Source organism: Aptenodytes patagonicus, chromosome 1 (genome assembly GCF_965638725.1).
Source record: "Aptenodytes patagonicus chromosome 1, bAptPat1.pri.cur, whole genome shotgun sequence".
In the NCBI taxonomy this organism is placed as follows: domain Eukaryota; kingdom Metazoa; phylum Chordata; class Aves; order Sphenisciformes; family Spheniscidae; genus Aptenodytes; species Aptenodytes patagonicus.
In genome coordinates, this window is record NC_134949.1 from 200,680,938 (window position 1) to 200,704,267 (window position 23,330).

General features: G+C 37.6%; 1 protein-coding gene across 4 annotated transcripts in view; it reads left to right on the forward strand.

Annotated features, from left to right (window-relative positions):
- DCLK1 (doublecortin like kinase 1) overlaps window positions 1-23,330 on the forward strand; it is a 254,311-nt gene that overhangs the window by 187,938 nt on the left and 43,043 nt on the right. For 3 of the 4 annotated variants that reach the window (XM_076364254.1, XM_076364255.1, XM_076364256.1), the window contains 4 exons: window positions 15,764-15,848; window positions 17,210-17,318; window positions 22,282-22,339; window positions 23,112-23,231. In XM_076364254.1, coding sequence (XP_076220369.1) covers window positions 15,764-15,848; window positions 17,210-17,318; window positions 22,282-22,339; window positions 23,112-23,231 — 372 coding nt within the window. Of the gene's footprint in view, window positions 1-4,104; window positions 5,888-15,763; window positions 15,849-17,209; window positions 17,319-22,281; window positions 22,340-23,111; window positions 23,232-23,330 lie in introns of those variants that run through there. The other variant, XM_076364258.1, reaches the window with a different exon arrangement.

The window sequence follows — 23,330 nt, forward strand, 5'->3', positions numbered from 1 at the left end:
GAAACATGGAATACATTAATGTAAAACTAGATTGCAATCATGTAAAATGCATTGCAATAATATTATTTAGGTTACAAAATCAACTGCCCAGAAGTTCAGGGATGGAAACTTTACACTTGCTCTGAGAATTTATTTCAGCTCCTTTCATGTTTAATTTGTGAAGTGAATGAGCTAGAAGTTCAGTGTAAAAACATATGATTGTGTCATTAAAGGTCATAATGTGTATTCCGATGACTAAATCAGTTCTATGAACAGCCATTAAACAGTGCTTACTAATCTTAATTTTCTTGTTAGCAGTATAAATGGTGTTCTGTTTTGTTTTAGTACCATCTTTTGTATGTTGCCATTTAAATTTTATTTAGAGGATAGGTTATTTTATGTGCCATGTTGTCATAAACCAAATTTGAACCCAAAGCGTTTTGCTTTGTCTTCAATGGCTTCAGCTACAGGGCTGATGAGCCAGCTGCAGAAGAAGGTTTATTCCCTAGGAGGTTATTGAAGTGTTGGTGTCGTGTGATAGACCTACAAGAGAGACGAGGAGACTGATTTCAGTGCCCCCCTTGTCCCCATCGTTGAGAGGTGATGTATTCCTGCCCCGAAAGAAGAGCGTTGGTGTTGGCTGCTAGAGCCATGGTCTGGGGTTGAAGGTGATGGCTGGGTTTCTGACTGGGCTGGGTTTCTCTCTTTACGTGGAGTTTGAGGGAGCTACTGCTTTAGAACTGAAATAAGATTCTGGGTCCTGGGAATGCCAGCTCAGCTTTGTAATTCATTTTTTCTCTGCCCCTCTCTCCTTGTGGTTAGAGTTAGAGGAGTACCTGTTCTCTCGTGCTATCAGGTACGTGGCATGCCAGGGGTATGTACTGGGTCTGAAAGACGACAGGAAACGCTGACTCTAGCATAGCCTGATTCCCCTTGATGTAACAAATCAATGAGCTCTTCACCGTCCCCTTCTGAGTGCTATGAGGGAGTTGTAGGCTTGGTCCGTCAAAATGCTCAGGGGTCTGGGCAGGCTGCCAGTGTTTTTCCTGGGAAATACAGATGAGAGGAAGTCATGCTTTTGAATTCAGAGGCACAAAAGCAAGGTACTTCCACAAACTGAGGGATTTCTCCCTGTGAATAGTAAAGACCTGTAAAAATAGTAGAGATGGTAGAATTTTCCAAAGAAAATATTCCTTCTAATTATGGAGTGCATTAGGCAACTTAAAATGGGGATTGATCAATCTTCTTACTTATTGACATTTGATCATTCACTTTTAAAAAAAAAAATAAATTCTGGCTTTTGATGGAAGGCTTTCCATTGATGTAAATAAAGCCAAGAATGCTGCTGTGGTACATGTACTATACTCATGAAAACAGTGCTCTTGTAACCCCACAAATAAAATTTTCTACCCTCAAAAGCCAGAACATAAAAAGATACAGTTTCATCCTCTCACCTGCCTATGTGCATGGCTGAGTTGTTTCCAGAAATTCAGAAATCAGTGAAAGTTATATATTGATAATCTTGGGCAAAATTCAGTCTATGTAAGTCAAAGTGAGATTTGAAAGATTAATTTCATGAGTGTAATACAAGGACTTGAAGGTGAACTAGGAATTGTTTGGACTTTTATGTTTTTTTCAGCTTCTGAGTGTTTAAACTTGCAGCCTGTGTACTATAGTTATGCTTTCTTATAGTTTAATTTTCTTTATATTTGTTCTTAAATAGGAAATTAAGATTCTTGTTTTTAAATTGTTATGTACGTAATTGTGTTTTTCCACAGAGGATGAAAATATCTGAAATTTAGGTTTATAGCAGTTGAAGTAGACAGTTACTGTGTTGCGCATGCCTATGCTTCCTACCACAACAGAGTATGGTTAATGATGCAGACTCAGAAAAGGTGACATGGCAATCATAACGATAAATATACGTAATAGCAACCCCCACATTTTATTTAACTAGCCTTTATAATAGTTTGTGAGCTTGTTTTTCCACTGTCTCGTAATCAGTCATTACTTTAATTAGGGTGGAAATGTTCTATACTTTATACCTGATTTTCCATTGCTTGCCATTACTTTAAATGTTTTTGCCTACTTCCCTAGAGACTACAACCTATAGAATAATAAAAATTTAGATTTAAGGTACCTCTTGACTAATCAAAGTTGTTGAATTCTATGTATATAAGGATTTTTTGAGTTATAGGGGGCCAAGAAGCATTCATTGGGCAAGTTTTGTCTTTTTATTAATCTATGCAAAATAATGAATAGATTCTCATATTTTTCAGAAATACAGCTCTTTGGCTAATTATAGGCAAGGAAAATTCTTGCAGAAAAGAAAACTTTAAAAAAGTTTCAAGTATTTAAAAGTATATGAAAGGGCATAGAATATGATCCTGAAATCTTGTGCATGATTTTACTTTAAAACAACCATAGAGTTATAAAAGTAACCACAGAAATACTCCCCAAATATTAAAACTCAGTTCTTACAAATATCTTCTTTGTAAGTTCTGAATGCATATTTTTTTTATATTCAGAGGAGTGAGCAGTCACCTGGAAGATTCAAAAGTTTGGTGTATTACCCTCACTGTCAAATCAAAAGATTTTTTTTCTGTACTATATATTAGAAATTCCAAAACTGTATATGGTCAAAAGAAATTTAATAATTAACTAACTAATTAGTATTCAAAATGAGATGGTCTTGCCTGTTTAAAATTCTTCTTTTGCCTAGATTGTTCACAACAAAATAGAGATGTATTTAAGGTCTGATTTTCAGTCTGCCAGTCTAACATGTCTGCTACTTTATGTACACATGCCCATTGGCAAAATACATGCAGAATAAGCGTTCTAGGGAATGAAAAACCCTTTTAAGGGACTTAAATCCCCTTTATATCATGCCTGCAAGTAAAACATAAACCTGCATAGATTATTGAGATCCTTGTAAATTTGAAATTTGTAAAGCATTCATTTTAGGTAGTCCTTGTTTTATAGTATAGCTTTCAGATTTGTTTATTTTTTGTCTCAGTTATCTTCCTGTGATTAAAAAAAAAACCAAAAACCCCCAAACCAAGCTCAACCCTAAAGCTGGCTCCATCAGCCTTCCCATTCTCATGTGCTCTTGTATTTTGTCTTGCAGTTGTTTTTTATTTCATAAATATATTTTATTCTTAAAGGATCCCCAGAAACAGCTTAAATGTATCAGAGCTTGCCTATGAGGTGTGCTGGGCACCTGCCTACTCAGTGCCTCCCTAAACCATCAGCTATGCTTAATTCACCTTAAAAAGATAGTTCTCTGTCCTCTACCGCTTCCTCCTTACTGAACTTCCTCTTTCATTCAGTGCTATTGTGTATCTTGGCGAGGATTGTTGTGCTGTGTAGGTTGAACAGGGCACTGTATCATCCCCTAACACCTCTGGCATTTGAGGATTATCTGATCCATCAGAGGATGCTCGGAGTGGGTGTTGAAAAACCAGAGTGGATCTGTACACTCAGACTCTCCCTCTGCTGTCATGAGCTGGTTGCTTGGCTACCGTCAGAAAGAGCCTGTGACGGGGGGATTTTACATGCTGTCTTTTTACACATACACAGAGACACAGAAAATCTGTGGAAAAGAGATACCATTGTCAGTACAATATAGGTAACGGCAATATTCAGTGTCAGCATTCTGGGGCTCAAATGTTGCTGGATCCGTGCTATATCACCAGTGGGTGGCAAGTTTTGATTATCTTATATAAGGTAAGCACTTACTTTCCTACTGCTGTTTGCGAAACAGCAAAAAAGGAAGTATGTTCCCTTTAAGATTAAATTCAGATTGCCAAATTTCCAAACAATTAAGAGACTCCCCAGAACAGACAAATATTGTTTTAACAGTGCTTAGTAGGAAAGAATCAAAGAAAAAAATATTTTCTTCTTAGAATATGTTGTACATTGAAACTCCAGCTTTATTTTCTAACCATCTATTTGTTGATTAAAAAATAATTGTATGACATTAAGCCAAAAATCTCATTATATAGAGTATGTGTATTTTATGTTAAACAATATCTTCTGGTCCACAGTAACAAAAAGAATATAAGACAGTTGCAGTGCAACAAATCCAACACAATAAACAAATCTATACTGCACTTCATCTTACAGGACCTGTATCGCCCACTCTCTTCGGATGATATGGATTCAGTAGGAGACTCAGTGTAAAAGAGAAAATGGAACAATGTTTATGGTTTGTGATTTGGTGAAGGTTTAACATTTTTAAAGAGAATAGCTGCTAATTTACAGTAATAGTGAATTGCACAAAAGAGTTTTGCATATTTAATATTAAAAACACGGGGCCAAATTAATTCTAGCATGTGGGGCTATTTTTGGCTTTACCACTGCATTTTAATGCAAGAATTTGTAATGAATGAGCCATTGAATGTGTCCATCAAATACAAAACAGCATTGTGCACACTTTAAGGAACGAAGATTGGATGAGGTGAATATAACGCACAAATCCATAGTGGGCACATTTATGAATAGCAGTCTTTTTATCATCTAAGGTACTGATTATATGTTCTGTTTTTAACATAGGTATCTTTATTCATTTTGGTATGAATAGTTAATGAATGCTTTGCTTTTACCAACGAATAAGTAAAATGCAGAAAAGAAAAAACCTGCCATATTAAACTGCTTGCACCATACTGTCTGATCCCGACACACACATTTGGAACACTCTAAGTTTAGTGTGTTTATCTAAATGAAAAGAAAATTAAGAAATCCTATGTGGCACAGGACAAAAAGTAAATGCTTTCAAAGTAGCATTCAAGTTCTCTTCACTGCATTACCATTTGATGACTGTAAACAGAAGGGTGTTCACAGGCAACATGAATGTTTTACCTGGCAAGAGCTCTTAATACTGATCATCCGTGTGTTGCAAGTAGATATGGACAGATTTCTAAGTGAGGAAATATGGGGACCTGCTGGCTAGCAGTGTCATCTGACACACATATGATGACACCTTTTGGAAAAACACATTTTGCCTGAGAAACCGTGATTATTTTCACTTATGTTAAGGACAGGAACATCATTTTTTATTTGCTGTAATAAGACATTTTATGCATTTTAAAATGAAAGCCTACAGAAATGGTGGTACTGTAAATCATCCTCCTATTGACCTAATTTCTCTGTTTTCGTAATTTCTAGAGGTGGTCATTTTGTACAGCATGAATATGCAAAACTCCTTTAGTGTTTAAGTAGGTCACGCATTATAACCAGTTGCTTAACAAATATCTACTAATTTTATTTGTTTTCTGCTGCTTTATTGTGAGAATCTTAGTCTATTTTAATTTACATAATAGCAATATTTCCCATCGTATGTTGCATATTGCTTTAAAATTTATCTATTATATTTAAGCCCATAGTGTAGTGATCACACACTTTTACTGTCTTATACCTTTCCTTTCAGTATCTCAAATACTAATGATTTAAGAATTAGAAATTAGTGTGATTCTGATCCTCAACAAAAATCTATAGAGATTATATTTTTGAGCTACTTAGTGATGATTTAATATATTTTGAAATCAGGAAAATTTACTTAATAGCAGAACATGTTTCGCTGCCTCATGCCAACTTTTAAATGTAGTGAAATAATTCCTTTACACTGATTTGTCCATAATAAAATTCAGCAGCTGGAAAACGTTGGCATGTGATGTTATGGCTTCACTGTATCAGTATCATTTTCTTTATGGAGGATATTTGCAAAAAGAAGTAAAAGGGCAGCAGAATACAAAACTTACCTTCTCTGTTTTCAATACTTGGTTCCAGTATCACCTGGAGAGAAAGTCATTGATCTGGCAGGTTTGCTGAAGCAGTTAGGTTCATTCCCTTTTGAAATGCATGTTTTGCCATTCCTGCTTCAGATTTCAGATCTAAAACCGTTCCCAGAAATAGGAACAGCCCCCCCCCCCCCGCCCCCCATACCCCGATCCTAAGGCTGTCCTGTTCTACTGGAAAAGTTCGCAGCTGTGAAGTTACTTGCATTTTTGCCTGTTATGAAGGAACGTCTTTGTAAAATGTATTACTTAATCCCAGGAAATGCATATTATGTAAAGGTGCATTGGGATCAGTTTCCAAATGTTCAGACAACTCCACCAGACCGAACAAAATACTTACTGACGTTTTGAAAATTGTTTTTTCCTGTAAAGAAAATAAATTCCAGGAATTTTATTTTTCCTCCCCGCTCCCATATAGGCTACTGCTGCTTAAGGCAGTTTATTAAGAATGTTTGTTCTGCGCAGGGAGCACAGATTGCAGCAAACCTGAATCCCACGGCTTTGCTTAGCTGTGGAAAAGAAAAATGGACCTTATATCAGTAATTGTTATCATAGCGAGTTCTCCATCAAGACTGTTTCAAAGAATATGCTAGTCCATAACGTTTAATCATTTCAACATATGACTTGTATTAAGGGGCTATTCAGGGGCAATATGTATCATTAATATTTCATTTAAGGAATGAAAGTCCCTTAGAGATTGAAAAGGTACACTGTTTATAGACTCTGAGATCCCTTTTGTGTGGAATGTAATTCCCATTATACATGAGCAGAAATAAAATGTTTCTTTTGAGCAAGACCAGAAGGTTTCAGTTTATGGGTAAAACTGAAATTGTGTTTGTTGATGCTGTAGTTCTGCTTGCAACAGCACAGGTTTTAGTTTGTCCCTAGATTTCATCGACTTCATTAGATAACGGAATAGCTTAAGCAACTTTATAGTGTTTGAACCTCTTATAGTTCTCTGTATGCTGCATTATTTGTGCCTACTCTAAGGTGATTATGATGTAGCTAAAAAGTCTTGTATAGATTGTGAATGCTTTGCTTCCCTTTGAGCTTTATGAATACTTGTGATTATTTCCCTAATGCTTTCTGCAACTTTCTGGGTTTTTTTAATCTCTTTTCTTCTTCTTTTATGCAACAAACTTCACATGTGAAGCACAGAATGTGTATGTTTATATTTATACATACATACACACACACGTATACATAGATTAATGGCTTTGAAACCCATGCATAGTTATGCCACATTTGTGGCTTTAAACAAGTATGTGGGGAAAATGTAGTAATGGGAGGATGTTCATCTGGTGGGATTCGCTATAGCTCTGTTAAAGTCAGTGGAGCTGCACCAACCTGTACTTGCTGAGCAGCTCCCCCGAGGAAGCCTGTACAATTTTAAGAGATCTCATGTACAAACAAGGGCTAAGTTCTGCTCAGTTTGAAGTTAGTGGCAAAACCACGATTGACTCCGAGGTGGGAAGGATAGGACCTTATGCACAAATATATATACACAGACAAAACATTAATCATAAATTTGAAATAGTATTGTTTTGACAAGTTCAGACTTGTGTCTCCTCTTGAACTGCACTGTTCTGCAGTGTATTAAGTCATGCAATATTAGAAGTTCTTTTGTTGAAATCAGTAAAATCTTTAACATTCATTATCCAATGTGAAAATTGCTTTTCAATTTGTAAAATAATTCAGCAACAGCACATTATATTTAGTTATTTTTATCTTTAAACCATTTTCACAGGGCATATATGACTGTAAAATTAAAATTCTGGGGCATTAATATTGTGGCTATAAATGTCTATTATAAGAAAGGATACATAAAGTTAAACAACCTTGAAGAACACCTGGGTTGGGATTGTGTCGTGTAATAATTGAAATAAATAATAGTGTTTGCTTTTACAGTTTCATACTTCACACTGCGATGTGAACTTTATATAGTGCAGTATGTTACAAAAAAATGTCCTCCAACTCTGAATGTTAAAATGAATTAACAGTAATATAGAAAAGAACCTCTGATCAACCCAAGTTTACTGTTTTGTCAAAAATAGTGGAGAAATGAACAAACAGAAAATCTTTATGGTGCTAAATCACCTCGTCACTTGATGAATACTTAGATTAATGTTGTCTGTGCTTTTTCTTGTATCCAATTAATGGCATACAACTGAATACAAGATTGTTCTTTATTTAATCTTCACTTTCAGTTTATCTGTTAGTGACAGGATGAGAACTTGTAACTATGAGTGATCAAATAGAAAAATAACCTTATGTCACGCAGCCAGCAGTAGCTTTACATGCAGAGCGAAGTAAGCAAGCGGTTGTCACACTCTTTGGAAATGGGTGTGCTACCCCCCAGGAAGCCCCTCCGTTCAGAAAGCAGGGCTTGCCAAGCAGAGCGGAGGCTACTCTGAGCTGTGTTTGCTGTTGCAACACCTTTCGGCCGGCTCGGTTTGCCTCTTTCACCTTGCACCTGATCTGAGACTGGCTGAGCTCCCTAACTCCCCGTGGAAGGCAATGGGTATGTAGATACATGTGTTGTGTACGCACACGTTAGCGAAGGGTTAAAAACACACGCAGTGCACACGTACATATTCATAGGCATTTTAGTGTCTGTATTTGCGCATGTTGATTATATACAAATTTTTTTTAATTAACCCTCAGCAGTGAAGTAAGAAAAAAGCTGTACTGTATTCAGCGTGTACTTGTTGTCTGATGTTATATGAGGTAATTAGTTTGTGGTTTTCCCTGCAATACAGTGGTTTGGAATTTGGACTCTAGTGAAAGAGGAGCTAACGATGTTTGTGCTAAGGCCTCTTCATTTTGTTAGTTGCACTATGATATTGTAAATATTGGCACATTTACAACATAAGTTTAAGATTTTACAAAGTTATGCATACAATTATTTTTTTTAAAGAAAAGTGCTTGGATATTTGCTTTTTAAAATATACCATTTTTGTATTAATGTGATGCAGGAAACCAAAAAGAAAGCTGTTGATTTATCAACAAAAAATGTAAAACTTGCAAAAATAAATGCTGATGAATGTTTTATTTCATATGATCAGCTGAAGAAAATCACCTTCATTTTTGTGCCATTGTTTCATCATACTGTGTTGTACTTGTGTTTCATATTTGACCATGTCATCCTGGTTGCAATTTGTTGTTTCGCTAGATTTAACATTACTGTAGATTATTGTAAGCGATGTAATAAATATATTTAAAAAATACACACTGTTCAGTGAGTTTATTTTGGAAACATTATTAACAGGCTTTAAAAAATACTTGCAGTTGGTACTGCTTGTTCATTTTGGATCAGCATTCTCCATCTAACAGTTCACTTAGTATAAGCGTATGGGCTTCATGCATCCTCATGGGTTCCTTTAAATAGTAGATGCATTCAATGCCTTTTTAAATAATAAACTCTGACCTCTAGTGTGTAGATGCAAAAGATCCTTCGAGGAAGAATTTGGTTTCTAACGGGTCTTTTGGAGACAGTAAATATACCTGCCTTGAATTATGGGTAAGTTTGTGTGCACGCGACGGGGTAGATTTGAAGTATGAAGTGAGAAATTAGTAGACTATCCAAAGCGAGGTACCAGCTCCCTGCTGACAACTCAGCTACAGCAGCACTCCTCTTAAGGCAAGTATTAGGAAAATATGCCTGTGAAAAGCTAAGAGTGCTGAAACATACCCACGGTGTTTTAATATAAGTACCTTGTTTCCTTGATATATCTTTCCACTCCTTAAAGATACATATCTATAGCCTAGTTTTATTTTTTGTTTGGCGGGGGCGGGGGAAGAGAGACGTTACAATTTCTGACTTGTCATCTGCCAGTCTGATGCTTCAGCTGATGTTCAGACACTCTCCTAGAGGGATCTGTGGGCCTGATAAAAGTTCTAGATTTGAAACCCTCTTGGTTGCTAGTAAATAGGTCTGCCTAAAAAAGGTGTGCAGACATAGAAAGGAAACAATATTATAGAAATGAGGAAGAGTAGAAACAAAATAATCGAGGTTTCTGTCTCTACCAAGTAACAGTTAAGAATACCAGGAGAGCTTTTAAAATACAACTCAAATAGATTAAAAATAAAAGTGGTGATTGTGCTGTGCCCTTAATTAGGTGGAAGAAGTAAGAACCTCCTTTGATGGCCTTTCAATTTTTATTCTGTAGTTGAGTGGAAAATTTTGCCTGTGTGTAACTTTAGAGAAGGAAAAAGGAAACCTTCACATTGCATCACTGCACATGTAACTTTTTATGTTAACCGCAGTACGGATACAGTAATGACAGGTCAACTTCCAATACCATGAATCTGATACTTTTTTTTTTTTAGATCATCAATCTTTTCTGGAGGATGCCAAAGGTTGGGTGAGCCTACAGTCTGAATTATGGCTCAGCTTTGGAAGCAGCTGTTAGGAGCTAGTGGAGGTTAGATTTAAGTTTACTGTTAAATACCATATAGGAAACCATGTTGGTCTTTCAGAATTGCCTTGTTATACAAATCAAATGAGTGTATAAGCAGTCGATGCTGCAGCTTAATAAGAGGATCCAAAGAAAACAAAGTGCTTCAGCTTGAAAATTTAACTTCAGTCTGTGAGCTCCATTTCCTTACAAACTCTCCCATTTGTCCCTTTATCACTCAAAGAAGAAAACCAACACAAGTTCCTGAATGACACACGCTGGATTATTGCTTGTGTCATTTGAACTTCTCTCTTCTCCAAGCTGTATAAATCCTGAATTGCATAAATGAACAAAAAAATATGATTTCCCTATGTAGGGCCTCTCTAAAGTCAAGTGTCTAACAAGACAGGGCAGGATGTAGAACTGTGGATAAACAGCAGGTTTGCATACATTTTTTATTATGCCTCTCCAGATGAAGCGGTTTATAAATAAATTTGGATCTTATGTGTCAGTTTAGTGCAGTGTCCGAATTTGAAAAGAAAACAATTGCATCATTTCTCTTTCTATACATTGAATTCCATTGGCTTCCATTCTTTCGCGTGAAGATTGTGGATTTGGTGTTTCTCCATGAAGTAATTTCTTGCCAGCTCTGTACTGTTTACATGAAAACTTTTTTCCCTGTCTCAGCTGGCTGGGCTAAAAAATGTAAGCGATTAAACAAAAGAAAATCAAAAACATTTTTCGCTGGATAGAGTTGGGAGAAGGAGTTTCAGTGTAACCCTTTGCTTCTCTCTAAATTGAATAATAAAAAAATGAGTTTGTCTTCTTAAAAGTTGCATCAAAATATATTATTTTACTGGTTTAAACCAGCTGTCCTCTGCTTTACCTTTTGTTCTCTGGAGATGTACCATTTTGTTTTATTGACTCACTTATTTCTCGCTTAACACTGTTAAATATTACAGGAGTTTTTTGAGCCCTTCAAAGTCCTTCAAAGCTAATACCTGCACTGGACTGTTGTCTTTATTTTGCCATTAACCGTGATGATCTTTAGGCTAAGGAATTGACTATGTCAGGAATTCATGACGGCTATCTTGCAAAGGTTATTTATAACCAGACTGAACGCTAGTATGGGCTCCAAAAGAGGCGAGCGTGGTCGCTTAACTGTTTAGTTTTGGTTTTAATGCTATTTATCCTTGCTGAGTTGAACTTCATCTTACACATATTACTGACACACATAGCTTTTTGTATGTTTTTTTTAAATTCTGTAGAATTCTTTGGAATAAGGAAAATGTTAGGAGGCATCATTTAAAGATTAATATTAATAACTCCCTTATCCCGAGCCTCCTTCCTGAATTTATACTTTGTTTACTAATTTTAATCTTCGCTTCATTAAGCCCGTTTCTAAAAGAGCAGAACTCTGCAGGAGATCCAAACTTAGCGTTACACCTGTGTGCATTTTTGTTACTCACATTTCATCCAGATGCTTCCTTCATGCTAGGAAAATACAAAGGAATCTATTGTTGAGAGACTTTGTAGACTCCATATGTGCTAATAAAGGTTTTGAGAGGTTTGGAAAATACAATGCAGTATTTGGGGTTTAAGATTCAGGAATCTGAATTACATTAACAAACTTCTTAGTCATACTTGTTTAAGTTTCTTTTCGTAACTGCTGATACTGGTAGTCCACAAGAATAATTCCTGCTGTTTAGTTGGAGTGGGATTTTAAGATTAATTTAGGACAAAGGTGAGTATGGGGAGAGAGAAATTACAGTAACATTTATTTTACTGCCTTTTTTTCATGGATTTAGCACAATTTCCACTGAGATACAAACTATTTACAAAACAGTTGCTAAATAAATCTCCCAGTGAGACATGGATGAAACTCTATAGCGCTAATGTTTCCATTCACATCAATGAGAAGTGTGGTGTGCTGGCCATCTGTTATATAAACCTGAATAGGATCAGAAATCCTTATGCCAAAGACCTGATTTTTTTGTGCCATCGCTTTTATGGAGGTGTGCCATAAAAATGGCCATGTGCTGGCAACCTGTGCAACTGGACCCCTTTAAATCTGTGTAAAAGTGATGACATCTCAAGCACCTCAGCATCTCTTAAAATTAAAACAGCTAATTGCATTAAGGTCTGTGTGTTGAAGAGATTATACTCTTGCTTAGAGTTTGTTTTTCCCCCCTCCCCATCTGCAATATCCCTGATGGGGTCCACAGCTGTGAGAGCAACAGTGTGCATGACAGACTGCCTCACGATTGGCAAGCCAACTGGAAGGAACACCGAGACCCACAAGGATTGCTGGACCCAGAGGGCTTTCAGCTTGTGAGAACAACGAGCTAATTAAAGTCTAAATAAAAGGAATGTCCTTCTAGCTGAAGTAAAGATGAATAAGTAAATGCCTGCGTGTTGTTCCAGAGGACTGAATAAAGACGAAAATATTTGTGTCATGTTTACCTAGTAACGTCTCTTTAATTGTGAAAGGGGGTCCGTCAGCAGACTTGGTGAATATATGCAAATGTACCAGCTCCTGATTTCCTTTTAATCTATTGTTTTAATAGGAGGGGTTCAGCAAAGGTAACGAAAAGTATGTGTTTTCTTCATATTTTTTGATTTGTTTAAAAATTTTAAAGTTTAAAGTTTTAAAAACCGCAGTATGTATTTTTAGCAAATGTGTTCTTACCTGCTGCTTCCTTGTCACTGGCGAGCTCTGCTGCTGCTCACACGCTGGTGCTTCGCACGCAGGTCTCACTGAAGGGGCTGTATGCTACTATGCATATACAGTATATGCTACTAATGCATCACTTTAGTTCTTCTTCAGTTATGAACATAATTTTAGCCTTCCCATCCTTATGTAGTGTCAATATGAAAAGAAATAGGGGCACTTAAAAAAATGATCTCATACTGCTGTTTTATTTCCTTTAAATTTTCTGTGGGCCACTTTTTTTTCAGTTTGTTTAACTAAACCTAGGCTAAATACATATTTAGGGAGGTATACCTAAGACAGCTATTTAGGAGTGAATTTAATTTCAGTCGTGTGTAGGCCATTAAGACTATTTGTATTTAAAGTGAAGCACTTGCTGAAGCGCTTTGCTGAAATGGGCCCTCGAAGGAGTCTGATTTTGGAAGGACTGAGCAGTTGCAGTTCTCAGCTAAACCTCGTCTTGAGGGTCCTTGAGAAATTAGGTTCCCAAACAGAAATTTGAGTCTCTCTAGGCACCCATTCTGAGAAGATGTGGCCACTGAGTTAGGTCTCAATTTTCACGTCTCCCATTCTCACAAATGAGAACAATGGGTGCGAGACTCCGTAAAGAGACCGTCAGACTGCTAAAGAAAGCTGCAGCGGTGTGTAGTCGGCAGTCTTGATCTAACATCTGCTGAAAAGTGTAATCTCACTATTTAAAACACAAAAAAAATGAATAAAGTAGTTGTTTGATAATCTATTGAAAATCTAGCACTAACCTTTTTGAGTTGTAGCCCTGAAATGTTGTAAAGATTCATTCCTGACTGTATATGTAACAAATATTAAACATATTTAAATTGTAATTCCTTTAAGAGAATACTGTGGAGTGGGAAAAGAAGTAAGAAATTGGATGCCTGGCCTAGGAAAACAAACAGACACAGCAGAATGAGTAGAGAAAACATGTTTTTCTGCTTATTTTACAAGCAGGAGAGTGTAAAGGAAACAATTCTGTCATTACATGTGTATGAAAATAGGCTTTGAGAGTGACTTCTCCAGGCATGAGAACTCCTAGCATTTTCCTGTTACGTTGATCCTCATCTGCTCATTTGTTCAAAAATGAACCAGAGGTAAGTTTTTACTGAGACATCCTGCAAAGTTTAGCACACGTCCTAATCATGAAACAAGGGCAACAATATCTCAGCGAACTGCATAAAATCAGTCAGTGCTCACTTCTGTTGTCAAGAGGCAGCAAAAGTAGTCCAAAAACTGATTAATGCGATTTTTAATTCTGGTCAAAGCTCAGAAGAAATGCTTGGATGGATGAAAGGAATAAGCTGGGGTTGATTAAAAGAAAAAAAGGGCAAAGAATCTCTTGGTAGGCAGGATGTGCAAGTTCTCAGGATTATTTAGTGAAAAATAGGCCAAGTTCAGCCTTTGTCTAAATCATCTGACCTTAATCTACTGTGGGAGAAGTTAAAAGTTAGTCTGTTCAAATGAACTCGGCACACTGGCCAGCTTTTAACTCTGCTGACTGCCTTCTCCCTGGCTCCGTACTCTGCAAAAATCCCAACTGCTGCATCATTAGTTATTCTTGCTCCAGTCGTCGGCTGTGCTCTGCGGTGGCAGAGGAGAGAGATCATTCCAAAGAAGCTGTATTAAATTTGTAAAGTGGGTTGGCACCCTCCCTGGTTGTGGGCATCTAGATACCTTGCAAACACAGATAAGGAACCGATAGTGTTAGTGACAGGCAGTACAGCCTGCAGTTTATGTAATACATAGATTGAAGGAGGTAATTAAATACTGCAGCACTTTGTAACCTTTCAGCATGCAAACTATGTGAACCCGAGAAAGTTTTAGTTTTGGAAATCCTCTGAATACTTCTCACTTATGTTGCAACACAAGGACCTGAGGAAATGCTCACTTTAAGGTTAAAGGGCCACTGTTACATTTGTAGCTTCTTCTGGTTTCCTCTGAAGATGGGAGAATCCTGAAGATACGTTTGTATAATTGTTACGCAGCACAGGATAAAAGTTTTGGGTGAAATCCAGTCCATCTCATATGTCTGTGTAGTTTCATCCATCTACATGCGTGATGAAGCAGTCTTCCTAAAGTATATGCCTGGAGTCCATACGTAACTGATAGACATTGATAGGTGCTTTGGAAGGCTTCCCTGGTGAGAGGATGTCTGCTATACTTTCGGCATCCAAGCTGGGTGGCTACGAGTCTCCTTCTAGAGACTACAGAGATACCGTCCTCCCCCCATTAACTGCATAGGCAAACACTTGCTGTGCAAGTACTTAAAGCCCAGGTACAGACTCATGCCTCAAGTGAGCTATATCCAATCAAATGCTTTTCCAAAAAAGCAAACATTATTCACCCTGACATTTTATTTTCTCCATACATTATCGTAATGATTTCTCTCTTCTAGAACACAACTGGGGAGGATTTCAGCAGAGGGAGGTTTGCAAAAGTGAGGAATTCCGCCCATAACAAAGCCAACTTCAGTCAAAACAGACATTCATGCTTCTAGCGCCTGCTGGGTTAACGGTGTCACTGAGAAAACAGTCTCCTGCCTACAGAGCGCATACAGCTCCTCAGTTTTCCCTGCCAAAATGTGTGTGGAATAGGGAGAAACTAATGGACCGTACATAAAAGCGTTGCTGCACATTGCTGCACATGATGGATCAGGGATATCTCCATGTACATGTGGGTACCAAAGGTGTAATTTCAGTGGAAAAATTGGACTCTTCCCAGGCATCCGCATATCCCTCCACCAAAGTAAATTGATGCTTTACATAGGGAACACTGAAGACTCTCTGGGACGTGTGTCCAGCAGAAACATGCTGCGGGTACTCGTGCTCCTTAAAAATCATCTGTTTTCATTTGTGTCTCTCCATTTCCAGAGCTCCCAACACAGTGGCTCCTCTACTTCATTAGCATCCACCAAAGTTTGCAGCTCTATGGATGAAAATGATGGACCTGCAGAAGGTAACATTTGAAGGCTGACATTTCGGAGCAGTCAATGTAGTGATAACAGCAGCTGTGTAGGAAATGAGTCATTCTTCCTGCCGGAGAAGGTGGGAGCATTGCGGGCTGGATGACTCTCCGTGAGGAGGCTCATCAGTCTTAGCAAACCAGTTAGATTCACTCTGGATCAGATTGGATCTGGACATCTTTATTCAGATGTGTGTTTGTTGCATGATACTCTAGATATTAGTTCTGCAGGTGTCACAGTGCTGACTGTATTATTTCACTAATTTTTTGCCTCGTCTGGCATGGTACTAAAGAACACGCTGCAGTCCTGGGTCTTTACTCAGAAATGATTAGTCTCACCCTGTACTAAGGCTTTGAGCAAGTTGTCTAAGGGATAGTGTCTGCTCCAATACTGCCAGTTCACATGCACATATACTAAGTGTGTGTGTATGCTTGCGTCTGACAGTAACTCTTCATGCTGCCTGTTAATTCAGGCAAACCCCAGCCTCCTTGTATCATAACATTCACTTTTAATACTAAACTGGAACGAAGGACAGATAAAGATACAGTTAAAAGCACTGTCTTAAAGAGTGTAAATTCAAGCTGCATTTTTGAGAGGCATTTTTTTTACTTTACAATATTTACATAGTAGTTTGTATCAGCTGCAGTTTACAGTCAGCTTTTAGAGGCATGTTAGGTATTTGTAACACGCTATTTCAAATACATTTAAAAATAATGGTACATGACTGAGCACTAAAACACATGAAACGACGAACTTTTCTTATGCTTAGACACTGTGTAATGCAATTTTACCTAAACATCTGGTGCCCAGGTTGCATGCGAGGTAGTATTATTGAGAACATTTGTTTAAAAACTAAATATTTAATATTGGGGGAGGGGGAGAACTAGCACTTAGCACATGAGGAGTTTTATGGATGTCTCAGTTTACAGGATGTAATAAAATAAGTGCTTGAGTGTTGGACTTCTTTGGTACATATATTTAATCATGCTGTGTCAAGGAGTTCCAACCCTTTTTGGAGGCTGGTCTGCGCTTGTGCAGATCACAGAGGCCTTTCCATAATTAAAAAAATACAATTTTGGTTTTGTCCTGGGGGTATATTGCAATGGGAATGGTAAACTATGTAACACTTGAATGGTGGTATGTTTGAGCCCCAGAAGTCTTATTTTTCATTATTGTATCTGTGTGAAACCTGTTGAGTATATACAATGTCAGCAGCATGGTTTCACTGTACAGTAAGTGAGGTACTGACTCTGAATGGTTTCCAGGCTCCTAAACCATAGACTTAAAATGCATGTTATGTGCAACATCTGTGTTTCCTTCACTAACAATAAAAATGTACTAATGATTCTTTCAGAAGTGTTGGAGGAAGGTTTCCAGGTTCCAGCATCGATAGCAGAGCGATATAAAGTTGGAAGGACTATAGGAGATGGAAATTTTGCTATTGTGAAGGAGTGTATAGAAAGGTGAGGAGGATAATATGCTTATTACTATAAAAATAATCATTAATGTCATGCTTTTTCTAGATCATGTCTTTATTTGTATAATATAGGATGTGTAATAAGGTAATGTCTCAATGCCAGATGGAAAAACTAGACTAGTGCCCTCTCATATGAAAAAAAGAGTGTGTCCAAGGGACAATCTATTAATTTAATTCTTTGTGGGGTTTATACGGGTTTTTTTCTGCTGCACTCCGCATGATTTTAGCAGTTCTTTGTGTTAAATCTTTCTTGTTGCACTGAAATAACATCTTTTCTTGCAGTATATTCTTGCAACTCTCCCTTTACATTAGACCGATGAAATATTTCACATGTAGGAGCATTTTGTAAAGAATGTAATGTCAGGAAGTTTTATGTGTGCGATATAGTGGTGGTGGTCAGCACAAAGAGCTGACTTTGGATCCATCTATTCTGCCATCTGACACTGAAGAGTAAACTCTTCCATGTTTATCTTTAATTAAATGGGCATCTATCTCCCACTTGCCTGCTTTAAGACATTATATGAGCTCCATCCAACTTTAGGAGCCTGCACTGCAGGCATCAAAATCTAACTTCTTCAGTGCCCTTTACTCTTAAAAGGTGAGAACAGTCACCCTTAAAGACTGATATTAGAAATCCACTCCAGGTTAGAGAAGTCACAAGTCACCTCAAACGTCGGCGTTGCTGAAAGTGTCCAGGTTGACTAGCTCAGGTGTCAGTTTCTAAATCTGGTCATGCAGGTCGTGAACCAGGTTTGAACTGGCTCTACCCAACATTAAGAGTGTAAAAAATAGGGAACAAAGACAGAAATACTCTGAGCAGAACTGCAGGTGCCTTTTGGTGGTATTGTTAAAAATAGGAGAAAATGGGGTAAAAAAGAAGGTGCCTGTATGTGAAATGATTGTAACATTGCTCATGTTAGACAGTAGCAGTGCAGAGAAGGCAAAAAACTGCCAGAGCTAGAGATGTCCAAAAGAAAGAACAATAGAGATGTCAAGGTCTGGTAACAAAATTCCACAAGTGAAGTTTTATATCCCCTATTACCATATCCTAGAGAGAGGACTCTTACAGAAGACTGTAACCTCTCCTTTGGGCTCAAAGAAAGAACTTTTGCCCTTTAGCCTGTAAGAATGTGATATTAACCCTAAAGTGTAAGTCAGGATTAGATCTCATGGCAGATGGTGATAAATTAGCTTGGCTGGTTTTAAACTAGAGTCTCTTTGGAAAAAGACAGGTCCCGCTCTGCAAGTGAAAGAGTCTGGCAAGTCGGAGACCATGAAGACAGCTGTTGGGGAAAGGGGGAAGAGTGGATTCTGTATCAGCTGACGGTGTGCTTGTGGGACTTGGCCAAAGCTCTTGTGAGGCCTTTAGAGCGCTGTCGGAGTGAGTTCATGGTGGAGCTGATCATCCGGAGGGCGATAGCTGTTCAGATCAAACCCCAGGGTCTGAACACTAAAATGGGGAATATGGAAACCTAAAAGAAGCAAAGCAAAACAATATGAAAACAAGAAAGCACTGTAAAACCCTATGGAGGGGGCATGACTAATGAAAACCATGGGTGAAAACATGTAACTAAGGAAAGAGAAAAAGGCAGCCTAAAAGTAAAGTCAGTAGTGACTGAGAGAAACAGATTACAAGGAAAAATAAAAAAAAGGTTGAGGTTTTGATACATTGTCATTCAGCTGAAAATGCCAGTTGTGCTGAGAGACAGTTCAAATGTGCTAGTGTGCATTTTACAACTCTTTCTCAAGCTGGGAGAAAAGACATGAACAAAATTAAATATGGGTCCCACCACACCTAAAAATAATACTGATTACAGTATCCTCCAGAGCTTAAATGAAAACTGTTTCCTGTCCTTTTGTCTCTCCTCCTGGTCCCAGAAATATCCGATAACACGATGTATCTAGTGAATATGTGCTCAAATAGCATGATTACTCAGGTATTCCCAGATATATATATTCCCAGACAGCCTGTGGTTCTGCAGCTTACTCTTACGGTCTCTGAACCATACCATTCCATAGATCCCACTTATATCAGAGAGTTGCTACTTTGGGAGAGCTTGAAAATTAAAGTAGAATTACTTCTGTTGGTTTCCACTTCTAAAGCAGTATACCCTTGCCATCACAAGAGAAATTAAAGGCTCAGAGGGTAAATTAAAGCCAGTACATGTAAAACCCCTTCAGAAACATTCTTCACAGTCTTTCTAAGCAGAAAACACCTCACTTCAAAGTCTGATATGTCCATCATTTGCACAGCCAGAATTGATGGGGTGATACTTGGGACAGAGGACTTTTCCACTTTCTTCTGACTTACAATTCCTGTGTGCATTAGACTTCAAAGAAATAGTGCCATGAGGTGTTAAGCAAGTAGGAATGGGCCTTGTTACACATCTTCACTGATGGCATGGATACTTCTCCATAGCTGTGGAGACCAGCCCATGTGCACTGGTTAGCCACTTGGATGCTTCAAGTGCATTCACAGGCATTTTCCTCTGACAACAAACAGTCTAAATAGAAACCAAAAACCATCTTCAAAATTTTCACATTGGGACTTCTAAATCCCATTCTGTGCATCTGTGAATGCACGGGCACGCACACACACACACACACACACAAATACATTTAATGCACACACAAAAATACTGAAGATAGATAGATTTTTGTCTCCAGTGAAATGGAAATCTCCGTGAACTTTGCAGAAGGTTAAAACATCCAGGGAGCATGGCACAGAGCCCTGTTATGAGCTAGAGGTCTAACTCCGTGCCCTGCATTAGTGCTGTGGGTCCAGACTTTTACCCAGCCGTAACGTGTTTCCTACTTTGTGTGGCACCTTTTTATTGTTTGGGTTGAATGATAGGCGAGAGGTGATATGCCCATTTCACTGTGAGTTTCTGGCATGGCTGTGCATATTTTTTGGCGGGTGTGTAAGTTGCAGTGCTGCTGACAGCCTGCGGTTCTGCAGCTTTTTAGGGGAAAGGATTTGCATTATCTTAGCTTTAATTTTCTTTTTACCAAAACAAAGAGCAGTCAGAGTTGTCATCTGCTCGTTACATATCTGCTCCATCGTATGCGCAATTTGTCCTGCGGTGTTTTTATATGGGTTCATTTTTAACTTTCAGATACTTCCAAATTCTGACATTTCCTCACTAGCTCAGATTTCCCAGTGTTTTGGAGTACATGGAGTCTCCCATGGCCAACAAAAACCATCAATTTCCTTTCTCGTGACAGAAAGGAAGCATTCCTAGGGCAACCAAGCAGCTTGAAAGAGACTCCTATTGAAAGAGGGCATATTTTGTCTGAGTTTGAACCCCAGATATCTTAATTTCTAATATTGCTTCTCCTACCTCCTCCTTCCATTCCCCCAGAATAGTGTTCATATCTCTGCCTGTCCCCTCACTGAGCTGGGACTGTAGCCACCAAACAGCAGCACCGGGAAGGGGCACCCCACGTGGAGTGCGGCCCATTTTTGGGGGCTGTAGCATTAAACCCTGTTGTGGGGGAGTACAGATATGAGAAGGTTTTAATTTTTCTTTGCTTAAGTCTTGAACAGCCATGCTGTACTTTTTTCCCAAGTCATAAATGTCATCATCCAGTGTGATTTCTTTGCACAGTCGGTTAATTGATGTCTTAATACAGACTGTCTTTGCTCCCTGCTGACCTGGGAACGCAAACAGAATTAATATTTTGGGGTTTTTTTTCTATTGAAGTCCCCATTTTCCCTTAAATTAATACCTAGTGGTACATCATTGCCAGAGGAGGTCTCCATGCTTAAATATGGCAATGAAAATGCCCAGTCGTTTTCTTAATGCAGTGCTTTCAGTTTATGACTCACTTTGCATGTCCTGCTTGACAGACTGCACACACTTTCAGGCACATTCATTTCTCTATTTAACTTACTATATATCAATTTAATGTATCAATTTAACTATGTTTTGCTAAATGAAGAATGAAAAAAAACCACCCCATATGCTTGAGAGGTTATTTTTTCTTTATTTTTTAACCAAACATATGCCTAAGGGCAATGTATTAGACTTTTGTAAACTCTTTAGATTTTTATTACAAAATGAAAGTGTTTCAGTAAGAGCTTTTTCTTATATTATCCATTCTTCATTTAACCTTATAGTAAAACTAGAGCTTGTAAACAGAGCTTCCTGGTATCGTCCTTATAGCCATCTTCAGGTTTTGTAACTCAGTTAAGAAATATTTAATATTGTTGTTGATATTGTGAACTTGTCTACGAGCTTAGTTTTCTGTTAGCATTCTATATAATAAATATCTATGTATGTGGTAGCGAAAAATATTATATGGTTTCCAAAAAAAACCACCTAAAAGGAAATGTGTTCTTATCCTGAACTAATTCTCTATAATTTCTTACTGTCTCCAGAACCTTTCATATTCTGTCCCATAAACATCATATTTAACTCTGCTAGGTATCAAATACTTACTGAATACGAAAAATATTGTTCCAAAGACTGACTTTTTTATTTTAGTAGTTGCGAGTGCTAAGGTAAAACAAATGACTCTTCATTTTAAGTAAAAAAATAAATGTATTTTCCATGGCTTGTATTTTTTTGTTTAATAGAAAACAAAACTTTTTGGTTTTGAGAAGATTTGGGTCTGTAAATACCATATAATATTTTTATATAAAACTGCAGAAGAAATAACGAATACCACTACGAAATGAAAAAATCAAGTGATTTTGTTTCAAAAACATTGAAATGTCTTCATTTTTTAAAAAAAATGCTTAATGCTTTTTTCTCGGGCACACATATTCAATAAATGTGGCTCAAGTTCACAATTCCAGACAGATCCAAGCCTCATTTGTCGACAAAACAAATACTTGAATAGAATTCTTGCCCAGATCTACTGTGCTCAAATGACAAATATAAACTCGACGGAGAAAAATAGTCAATGTGATTGAACATACAATTTTTTCTTTTCTCTTTCCTCAGATCAACTGGTAGAGAATATGCTCTGAAAATAATCAAAAAAAGTAAATGTAGAGGAAAAGTAAGTACAAAAAAATCAAATGAGACCAAAAGATATTTTTTTTTCAAGAAATATTTTGTGAGAGATCACTTTGGGAAGCTGTTGGTATTTGTCTTCTTCCTGGCAAGTGTAAGAATCTTTTTTTTGAAGCCTTTGCCTGCCCTCTGGAGACCCTTGGCGTATCAGTATAAAAGGCTCCAATGTGCCTTTCTAGATGCATGTGTTGATTCTCCAGTTGGTTGGTTGTGGGTGGGTACACTCACTCCCCTTGCTCTTTATCCCTGCAATTACGTCCTCTAGCTTTCATAATCCCAGATGTTATAGAAAACAGAAATATAATACTAATAGTTACAACACCACCGGTCACTATGTCTAAACAGTATGCAAGGTTAATCAAATTGATGTCAGTTTTATAGTAAGTGAATTTCTGTTAGCTTTTGAAATCTATAACAAATGTTCTCTGAGAAGAAGCTATCATATTTTTAAATGGAAAGATTCTGCATTGGAGAAAAAAATTTAGAAGCTTCCACATTTAACTTTTCTCTGCCTCAGAAATGTGTCTTTTCCTCCATTTCTTTTTCTATGTTCTACTCTGTTCTTCTTTCAGTTGTCACACTGATGTTGTTTCTAGATATGTTCCTTCCATATTGCTGGAGGCAACATCTGTTACCTTTTTAAAAAACCCTGAAGAATCCATGCAGGTCCCAGTTCTCTCTACATTTTCCACTGTACAATGGAGGTGAAAGTTTTTCCCACCAACCCACAGTCATTAAAGGTTTCTTTTGTGTGGCAGGAACACATGATCCAGAACGAGGTATCTATTTTAAGACGAGTCAAGCATCCCAATATTGTACTTCTGATTGAGGAGATGGACATGCCAACTGAGTTGTACCTTGTTATGGAACTTGTAAAAGTGAGTATTTTGGAGACAAGCTGCTTATTAAGAATTGTTTCAACCATACTGAGAAATTTCATGGTATTAAAGCTTACTAAAAATCATGGAATCACAGAA